Here is an 11,031-nt window from a genome sequence, read left to right on the forward strand (position 1 = left end):
TCTAGATTCAAATTTGCGTATATTTTAACTAGGGGAAGAAAAATGGACTAGAAAAGAAGAGACTGGCCAGGCAAGGGGGTCAAGAAAATAAGAGCTAAAATCTTGGCAATATTGGGCTCTATTACCATTATGATACATGTTGGATTGCCCGATCTTCAAGATTAGCCACGTAGATGTTGAACACAAAGGGGAAAAGTGATGCAGCCCGACCTTCGGTCTTCACCGCATCATATGCTTCATCGCCAAGACGACACGCAAAGGTGAATCTTCTCCTTTATGCGTGCCTACAATCGCCTATGTGGAACGATATACTACTTCATACTCCGTCACATCTTGATGATAGGAACTCGACGACATGTACGGAGGGAAGAGAGAATGCCATGGAGACCCGAGGACGCAAGGCCGATGTCACGGAAGCATGGAAGAGAAGGAGGAAGAAGCGTTGGACGCTCCAGGCCGGAACTTCCGCCCATCCTGGCCGGAACTTCCGCCCAGATGCTGTCAAGACCAAAGGCGCTCCCACGGAAGAGTTGTGGCCGGAACTTCCGCCCACGATGGCCGGAACTTCCGCCCGAGACGGCCGGAACTTCCGCCCCATCGAACCTCGGCCGGATCTCGGCCCACTTTGGCTTGTAACTTACCCCTTCATCCCCTTACCTATAAATAGGCACCTACCCCCACCTTCATGAGGAGAGATGATGTTTAGATGAATTGGCTTATGCCTCTACTATCCCTTTGTGGATTTGGGAAACCCCACCTTAGGTTAATTCCTATTGTACCACCGGGCTCCTTATCGAATCCTATTGTATCTCTTTGGTGACTTCTACCAATCTTGATCTTTTGCTTGCACTTCTACCTATTTGGTCTTTTGCTTGCACTTCTATTGAGTTTGGTCTTTTCACCCTTCTAGATTCATAGGATCTTCGATTTGTCGATCTTTTTGCGGGACTTCTACCGAAAGGTCTTTTCCTTGCAACTTCTATCGAGTTGGTGGTTCGGGCCAACGAGAACAAACCGATTGTGTTGTGTGCGTGTGTTTGTATCGAGTTCTTCGCGTTCATCCACTTCCTCGCGAATCCCCTCCGCAATCACACTCACCCGGGTCAAACCGTGAAGATTGGGCACACCCTCGGGCTTAGCCCGCATCATATGGTATCTGAGCAAAGGTTGCCACGGATTTGACCCTCCGATTCCACCAATTTCGCCCAAAAAATTTCCCAAAAAAAAAAAATTTCCCCAAAAAATAGCTCGAATTTGGATCTCAGGATTTGTTGCGTTTTTTGTGGTTTTGGTCCACAGATCTGTTGTCTTTGGTGTTGATCTATCATCCCTCCAATTTTCACCGGCCAAATCCACCTATTCCCCTCGAAATCCATCATTTTCTGCTCAGTTTTCCGCCCCGAGTTCGTGCTTGTTCGTGCTGTTCGCGCAGATCCAGATCCAGATCCAGATCTGGAAAATCTCGTATTTCCGGAAGTACCGGCCCCAACCAGCGGAACTTCCGCTCTCACCAAATTTTCCAAATCTTGGGTCAACCCCTTTCTTCCTCCTGACCACCGCGCAGCACACCATCCAGCTTCCGCTCAAGCCGCGCCACACTTCGATCGCCAGCTTCCACGCTGCTCCACCGCTCGAGCCGCCCGCCAGCACCTCCCGCACTCCTGGCCCACCATCCGCTCGCTCCGCACGCCTCGCTCGCCCCCGCGCCTCCACCACGCGCCCCGCTCGATCGGCTCCACAGGCGTCCGCGCCCGCGCACCCCACTCGCCGCGCTGCTCGCGCCCGCAACCACCCAGCACGCCCAGGCCAGATCGCCCCACGCCAGTACGCCACCACGCGCTGCAGCGAGCCAGCAACCGCCCCGCGCGCAACGCCCTGCCCCGCATCGCTCGCCACCAGCCTGTGCCGCTCGCCCCGCACCACCACAGCTCCCGCGCGCGCCCGCCCAGCAAACGCCGACCTGCCACCAAGCGCGCGCCCGCCCTCTGCTCACCTTCGCTGGCCCGCGCGCCGCCCCTGGATCCGCTCGCTGCAGCAGCTCGCACGGCCACGAAGCGCCTGCCCAGCCCCAGCCAAATCGAGCTCACCCACGCGCAGCAAAGACACAGCATCGATCTCAATCCGCGCTGAAAAATCTCCAGAAAATCCAAAACCGGAACTTCCGGCCGAATACAGCGGTAGTACCGCCCAAGCGGAACTTCCGCTCTACTTCCGCTCTACTTCCGGAAATAGCGATTTTGCTCACAGTAACATTCTGGTTAGTTTTGGACAGTTTCCGGAACTTGGCCGGAACAAGACCGGAAGTTCCGGCCCGGCGCGCATTTCTGACCCAAAATTCGTCCAGTTTTGACCCATCTTTTTGCCCCAAATTTTGACAACTTTCCGGCGCCCGTTTGACTCCAAACTTTAACAACATACTCCAACGACTCCACATAGTCTACGTCTAATTTTTGACGATTTTTGGAGCCCAACTTTTGATCGCTCGTTTTGACCCAACTTTTCGGGCATTGACTTAATTTGCTCGGTTTTCGATTTGGAGTGCATTGGTTGTCTATTCCGCTTCCGCGCCTACACCAACACCGCGACGACACCTTTGGCACCCCGGATTCCGGCGCAACTTCGACACCATCATCGACACCACCTCGATCATCGCAAGTTCGTGTGCTTGACACCGCCTAACATCAATAGGTATAACTTGCCCCACCCCTTGTAGCCTCGTTTCTTTCTTTGTGTACCTATCCCATTGAGAGTGGCTTTCCGAGTGTTGCGAAGCATTGCACAAGTGTCACGACCGTGAGCGGATGTGTGTGTGCGTTGTGTTGAGCAAAGCTCCGAAGCAAGCTCGGTGAGAAAGATACACAAAAGAAGAAAAAGTGTGACATAGAGAAAAATAAAGCTTCTAAGCATAGAAAAAAAAGAGAAAAAAAAAGAGAAAAAGAAAAAGAAATAGAAAAAGAGTGTGTGTCCACCGATACAAAAGAGTGCAAAGCTTGTAAGCACTAAGAGAGAAAAGAGAAGAGTGGCATTTGTGCAAATCTAGTTGCTTCTCTCATATGCAACCAAGCTACGGTCTCTCTTGTGTTGGTGCGACACCGAGCTAATAGTCTTCGTTAGGACCATCTTTGTTACTTGCTCACTTCCTTGGTCGCGCTAACCCCATTGTTCTTCCTTGTGTGTGTTTCCGTGTTTCCTTGACATAGATCACCGCTTTTGACATTTGACTTTGGATCTTACCCACATTTGACAATAGACATTTTCTTTGGTTCTTTTCGTTTGCTATCCACTTCCTCACCTACCACCATATAGAGTTCTTAGCCTTTTTGCGTGTGCTTTGAGTGTGTGTGTGAGTACATATCGGTTATTCTCTAACTTGAACCATTTTCTCGATTTTGGTTTGCGAGTTTTGACCTTTTGGTAGTTCTCCTTCCACCATACATACACCTTGAGAGCCACCCAAAATGACACCACAAGAACAAGCCGAGATGAGAGCCTACTTTGCCAACTTAGATGATCAAATAGCCAAGATGACCACCCAAGATAAAGCCGAGTGCAAATCCTACTTCAAACACCTTGAGAGCAAGAGTGACACACCACATGAGTTGAGTGAGGATGCTTTGATTTCTAACAACTTAACCTCTACTCCTCTTGTGTTGTCTTCCTCTTTACTAGGTTGCTCGGACATCGACGACGTCATTGCCATGGAGATGAGGGACTCCACTATATGTGAGATGAGAGACTCCACTATATGTGAGATGAGCGAATGCACTATATGTGAGATGAGCGACTCCACTATATGTGAGATGAGTGAATCCACTATACATGGGCTTGAGTGCCTCCACATTGAGGATATGAGTGATACACCGAGTGAGATGAGAGTGGTAGTTGATAGGTCATGTGAGGCCATTTCGAATTCTAACAACTTACCCTCTACCTCTAGTGTGTTTCCTTGTGTCTCTTTAGGTCCCATGGATGACGAGACGTCGATCACGGAAAAGAAGATGTACATGGTGCATGAAGTTGATGCTATCACACCATGCTTGATTGAAGATGAACATGGAGGCCACATGGAGCCTACCTCTTCCACAACACCCACTTCAAATGAGTTGGACTACAAAGGTACCTATATGGGTGTTGATGATGCCATGATCCCACTAGTGGACATGATGATTTGTGAGTGCTTGCATGAGTTGGATGATCCTATTGTTATGACATATGCTTCTTTCACATTCCCATGTGATACTTGTGATATATCTATTGTTGATCATGTGGAATTAGTTGCTTATGATAATATCACCATGCCATGCTATGAGAGTTTCACTTTCTCTCCTATTGCTTGCAATATGTCGAACAATTGCTCTTTCCCATGTATTGCTTGCAATGATAATGATAATGATGCTTGTGTTGTGACAACCTTGCCGAACAATTGCTCTTTCCCTAGGATTGTCGACAACGATGCTAAAATGTTGAACATGTTTTGTGCTAGATGCTTGCAATACTCTCCCATTAATGCAACCAAAATGTTGAACAATTGTTCTTTCCAATGCTTGGTTTGCAATGATGTTAATATGCTTGTAAATGAGATTGCCCCCATAGCTCTCTCAAATTTTGGAGACTTTGCATATATCCATGTTGAGCATGTTCCCATGTTTACTCCGCATATTCACCATATCTATTATGATGCTTTGCTTAACGCTAATGGTGATGTGCAAAAGAGATGGACCATCATGATGGATGATGTGTTCATATACCATGCACACACGTTCTTTGCTTTGCCTATTGTGTGTGTAGGTACAAGAATGCAAATGTCAACCTCGATTGAGCACGAGTTGACAAAGAGAGCTCTTGAGAGCATAGTACAAGTGAGTACAAGATCGAACCCGGCTCTAATACCTTTCCCATGCTTTGCATTGAACATGCCGAACAATTTCTCTTTCTTGTGGTTCTTTTGCAAGCATGATGATGTGATTCTTACCGTTGGTGTTGCCTCAAACAAGTTGACCAATTGCTCTTTCATTTGGTTTGTTGGCACGCACGGTTGTGCAAATGTTTTCTTGGTGAACTTTTTGGATGATATGTTGTGTGTTGCACCAAATATGAGGACCAATTTCTCTTTCCAATGGTTTGTGTGCACACATGTTGATGATATTTTGAACACTCTACCTCATGCGTTTTGGCCAAATTCTCCACTTGTTGCTTCAAGGATGTTGAACAATTTCTCTTTCCGATGCCTTGAGAGCAACAATGAAAATGAATTTCTACATGAGATGGACAACATGGTCGTCTCACAATTTGGAGCTTTTGTGTTCCCACATTTGGAAGATGTTCATATGGAGTTCTTACACATTGACCTTGCACATGCATTATTCTTGATAAATTTGTGTTGTGCTAACGGTGTTGTGAACATGAAAGGACATGTCATCGATGATATGCTCCCCTATCACGCACACATATACTTTGCTTGGTCTTTGTTGTGTGAAGGTACACGTGACATATGGATGAGCGTCAACGAATGGGTTCAACCCCATACATCTACTACACAAGATCTCTCAATGAGAGCACACCGACATCTTGCTAAGGTGACCTCCTTCTACATAAGGCCCCTTGCTAATCCCGTGGAACATTGGCTACGCTTTGATTGTTCTCTTGTTTCTCTTGTGCTATTCATAGGGTATACGACTTTCAAGTGGACATTCAAGCGTGGTTGTCATCTACCTCCTATACAAGTTCATGAAGAGCTATCGTCGAGGACGACCATGTTCTCTTCCCTCCGTACATGTCGTCGAGTTCCTATCATCAAGATGTGACGGAGTATGAAGTAGTATATCGTTCCACATAGGCGATTGTAGGCACGCATAAAGGAGAAAATTCACCTTTGCGTGTCGTCTTGGCGATGAAGCATATGATGCGGTGAAGACCGAAGGTCGGGCTGCATCAAAAAGGAACGAGCATAAATAACACAAGATCACAAAGACATGAAGAGGGGATAACTAGAAAGAGTCAATGGGGCAAATCATCCATACACAAACACATGTAAGAAAGTGGAGAGATTGCATAATTCCAAGCCAAATTGGTCTCTTTTGTAAGGTTCCTCACATTGGACGTTCCAGAGTCCAATGGAATCGTATAGGAAAAAATGATTCATTTGAGAATCTTAAACTCCATGCTAGAGGAGGAGGAGGAGGAGGAGCTATTCTCTCTATCTCTTCAGGTACATACATAACCGCCAAATGGGTAAGTCTTGGGTCCAAAGGGATATATGGGCCCCTGTTATTTTCTGGGTGTAGGACTGCGAGTGTTGAGATCTTCTTGACTAGCATCTCCTTGCACTGTAGCCTTCTTCTGGATGCATTAGGTCCCTTTCTAGTTGCCCTTGATTTGGATCTGGATAATTCGGATGTTGCCAGAACTCCAGGTTATGAAGCGCATCCCCTGCCCCACCCCGGTATCTTCGTCACATTTTTTCTTCCTTCTATTCCTTGTTTCCTCGCCACTTCCTTGACACTTCATGGTCATTATTGTTATACCTAAGCATATATAAGGTTTGATCCCTTGAATTACGGGAAATGCACATTTTAATGAATAGAGTCATCCAGTCTTGAATGACCTTGCTCGTGCTCTAGTAATTGGACCAATTACAAATTGGTGATCTTAAAATGGTGGTTGAGCTTGACATGATGATGTTCGGGAACCGACTGCATCATTTTCATCTTGTCACAAACCAATCGGCTCAATCCATGGTGGCTTGAGAAAACTTGCAACCGACCGACGACCAAAATAATTTGGTATAAGGGCACACCAATGCTTCACCGTGGAGTGTACTACCTCCGTCCCGGTTCACAGGGATTGCACGTATTTCTAGGTCGTAAGTTTTATCAATATAATTTAAAATATATATTATAAAATATATATCATTACAAAGCTTAGATGTTCTACTTTATAATGATATAATTTTTGTATTATAAAATTGATATTACGTTGATGAAATAGGCAACCTAGGGATACGTGCAAGCTTTGTGAACGGAGGAAGTATCTAATTTTGCTAGCTAGAAAAAATGATGAGGTGGAGGGAGAATTAATGAAGAGAGAGAGGAGGACGGTACGCACTCTTGACACGAAATCCAATAGAAAATGAATCCTCGGTCTATCGCTGTGTCCATTCGATGCACTTGGGCCAATCCCACACCAAATCAATTAACTGACTAGGCCCACTATTAGATACGGTCGATTGAGATGGTGATATCAAGCGTTGTATCTTGATGACAAGGCAAGGGGTAAGATACGATTTATCGTATCCGCATTGGGACTGCCCTAAGAGGGGCTAGATTTCATAAGTTAAGATCTTATTGATAGCCGGAATGGGCACACCTTGCCCCATGACAAGAGGAACCGTCCATTAACCTTGTAGATATAGGAGTGTGCGCTATGGATTCGGCCAGAACTCAGTTTGTTAACCCAATTTTGATTAGTACAGCATAGGAGTTTGTGTTGACCGAGAGCTTCAACCAAGTAATTTGGTCAAACAAGGGAAGTATACTTAAGCATCATTAAACAAGCATGTAGTTAGTGTGGAGGACCATGCATGTAGGTGAGCGTGTATACCGTACACTCCGCTGTCAACGCTAGCTGCACGCCGTGTATCGCGCTTTGCACTAGAAAAACAAGTATGTGCATCGGCTAGATCCAGTACCAGATTTATAATCAACAATTAGTAGTCCGAGGCTACACTATACTCCAAGAAGCAGTACAAGTTACTTCCAATAACGCCACAGCACGCAATGTCTATAGCTAGCGAGAGTGTTGTTGACGAGAAGCAAGCAGCTCCTCACTCTCGCCAGCAGCACCAGCAGCAAGAGGCTTCGTCTTCCTCCTATCAGGACGCCTAATCATGGGGAGTAGGGCTGTATATCCTAGCTAGCTAGTACTACGCTCCGGCATGCCCGTTGGCGTGGTGGCAAACTCGATCATAAAGCTGGTGAGCCACGCAATGTATTTTCAGCCATCTCTTTGATCCAAAGTTAGAATCAATGTCGACTTGCTTTGATGTTTTGTTTGCACTTTACTTCGTCATTTATCGTAGTAATGGTCTTTGCTGATCGCGTTCTTTGCATGAACTTCCAGCTGATCCAATCTGCACAGAAGGGCTGCCGTGCCCGGCGGCGACGGGCCGAAGGGCTGATGAAGGAGGCGCCGGTGGATCAGAAGACGGCGGCCGCGGCACCGCCCCTCCGGTTCATGGTGGTGCTCGTGGCCGTCGGATGGATCTCCTTCCTCTACTACCAGTTCTCGGTGCTGGCTGGCTACGGCCGGGCGCCGCTTGTGGCCGGTGGCCGAAGCGACAGCGCCGACCCTTGCCGGGGGCGGTACATCTACGTGCACGACCTGCCACCGCGCTTCAACGCCGACATCCTCCGCGACTGCCGCAAGACCAAGGACCACTGGCCGGACATGTGTGGCTTCGTCAGCAACGCCGGTCTCGGGCACCCGCTAGCCGACCCGATCGACAAGGTGTTCACCGGCCAAAACGGGTGGTACGGCACGCACCAGTTCGCGCTCGACACCATCTTCCACAACAGGATGAAGCAATACGCGTGCCTCACCAACCAGTCATCCGTCGCCGACGCCGTCTTCGTCCCCTTCTACGCCGGCTTCGATTTCGTCCGTTACCACTGGGGCTACGACAACGTCACCAAGGACGCCGCGTCGGTGGACCTGACCCAGTGGCTCATGCGCCGGCCCGAGTGGAGGCGCGCGGGAGGACGCGACCATTTTCTCGTCGCCGGCAGGACGGGGTGGGACTTCCGGCGGAGCACCAACATCAATCCCAACTGGGGTACCGACCTCCTCGTCATGCCGGGCGGCCGGGAGATGTCAGTGCTCGTGGTGGAGTCGTCTCTCGTGCACGAGCGGGAGTACTCCGTGCCGTACCCGACGTACTTCCACCCAAGGTCGGACGCCGAGGTGCGAGGGTGGCAAGACAGGGTGCGCGGCCTGGAGCGGCGGTGGCTCATGGCGTTCGTCGGCGCGCCGCGGCCGGACAACCCGAAGAACATCCGGGAGAAGATCATCAAGCAATGCACGGCGGCGCCCGGCGCGTGCGCCCAGCTGGGCTGCGCGTTCGGCAGCAGCCAGTGCCACTCCCCCTACAAGATAATGCGGCTGTTCCAGACGGCCACCTTCTGCCTGCAGCCCCCCGGCGACTCGTACACGCGGCGGTCGGTATTCGACTCAATGGTCGCCGGCTGCATCCCGGTGTTCTTTCACAGGGTGTCGGCGTACCTGCAGTACAAGTGGTACCTACCAGAGGACCACACCAGGTACTCGGTGTTCATCACGGAGGAGGACGTGCGGACGGGCAACGTGAGCATCGAGGGGGTGCTCCGGCAGATCCTGCCGGAGACAGTGGAGCGGATGCGGGAGGAGGTCATCAGGCTCATCCCCACGATGTTGTACGCGGACCCGAGGTCCAAGCTGGAGACTGTGAGGGACGCATTCGACATCGCCGTCGACGGCATCATCGGGAAAGTAACGGCGGCGCGGAGGAACGCAGCGGGGGCTGTCCAACCTATAGATACCACGTTGGGCTCATCGTCATGGCAAGGTTTAGATTCCAGGCGGGGGAAATAGGAGAGTAGCAAGTATGGGTTATTTTTTCAATCGACACTTATAGACCTTGTGTAGAAACATTTCCATTCCATGTATTTACTCGAATCTTAGCATTTAGTTAAAATGCCTTCTAACAATCGGCTTATAAATACATGCATCGTTTCTAATATCGGTTTATCAACTGCATTTTCCATTCCAAGCATTTTACTCATTAGCCCGAGAAATAGTCAAATAAGCCGGGAATTGAGGATAGCTGCATTTGAGAGAAATGCTTTTATCCTATGCACGGAAGATTCGTGCATTTTATGGCTAATTACTGCATGAGAATACCTCTTGTGCTTGAAGGCATTGCTTGGTTTTAGGGACGAGCTTCTCCGGGACGAAGGGTGAGTCGTGGAAGTAGAATCCATCCCACTCCTTTTGAGGTTTCATGTGCATACAAGCATTGAGAGTGAGCTTCCTGGTCGAGGATGTGCACGCCATCGTCTCCTCGTAGGTTCTTGCACTAGCGCACAAACATCTCTTACACTTGGTAGCTTAGCGGTCGGTGGCAATGAATTTCACAGCATCGACCCGTCCCTTCCCGTTTGGTTTATGTGCATCCTCTTCATAAAAAAACCTCTCAACTGTGATCCAATCCACCCGTGGTGATGGTGCATATATGGGTTTGCTGATGTAGACGGCATCCCAGTCTTCATCTTCAGGATCAGAGTAGTCTAAAGAGTGTCACTTCTTCTTCAGGATACGACCTTTAGGTTCGTGGCCATCGCCTTCCATTGACGAGGTCTGAAAACTATCCCAAGAAGGAGCCATGAGGCCAAGAGGTTTGCCTTAGACTAGAACGGGGTAGAGCATGATGTAGATGAGATCTCTTGGTATGAAAAGAAACAACTCTTGGAGGTGTATATTAAGGGGTTAGTATTTTTCCATAAGTCAGCCAAGAAAATAATACGAACAAAGAAGAATATAAATAATTGCTTTGGAAAATCAGGCACCGTAATGACCGCATGTACAGCGGTTGCTCGTGCCATACCCAAAGTTCCGTGAAAATTACAAATTAGAAATGATACAGAAACTTACCTCTTCCAGGTATAGGCGGGATGCACCAGTACGGTGCCACTGTACTGTGAGTTACTAACTTCGGTACTCTTTTGTTTTCAACGGAGAAAAAGAATCCAGGATTTGTAGATGTTTCAACAACCATGGGCACTGTTGTATCCCACCATACCGTCCTGCCATACTGTATATCCAATTACTACAGAAGGGTCGCTGAGTTTCAAAGAATAGGGTTGAAATCGCCTCACAACCCTCGTTCGATTGAACTTGATAACTTGTATCACTTTGCTAGTTATTCTTTACACAAACATGTAGCTTCAAAGGTGTGGAAGACTTCAAATTAAATCAGGCATTGCAGTCTATATCTTTAAT

At 48.3% G+C, this 11,031-nt stretch overlaps 1 protein-coding gene across 1 annotated transcript; it reads left to right on the forward strand.

Moving 5' to 3' along the window:
* The first annotated feature begins 8,079 nt into the window (after positions 1–8,079).
* LOC124694650 (xyloglucan galactosyltransferase KATAMARI1 homolog) lies at positions 8,080–9,624 on the forward strand. The gene has a single exon (XM_047227613.1). It carries the CDS (start codon positions 8,080–8,082, stop codon positions 9,622–9,624), a length of 1,545 nt encoding a protein of 514 aa, XP_047083569.1.
* Positions 9,625–11,031: the final 1,407 nt, after the last annotated feature.

Source organism: Lolium rigidum, chromosome 3 (assembly GCF_022539505.1).
Source record: "Lolium rigidum isolate FL_2022 chromosome 3, APGP_CSIRO_Lrig_0.1, whole genome shotgun sequence".
NCBI classification, from domain to species: Eukaryota; Viridiplantae; Streptophyta; class Magnoliopsida; order Poales; family Poaceae; genus Lolium; species Lolium rigidum.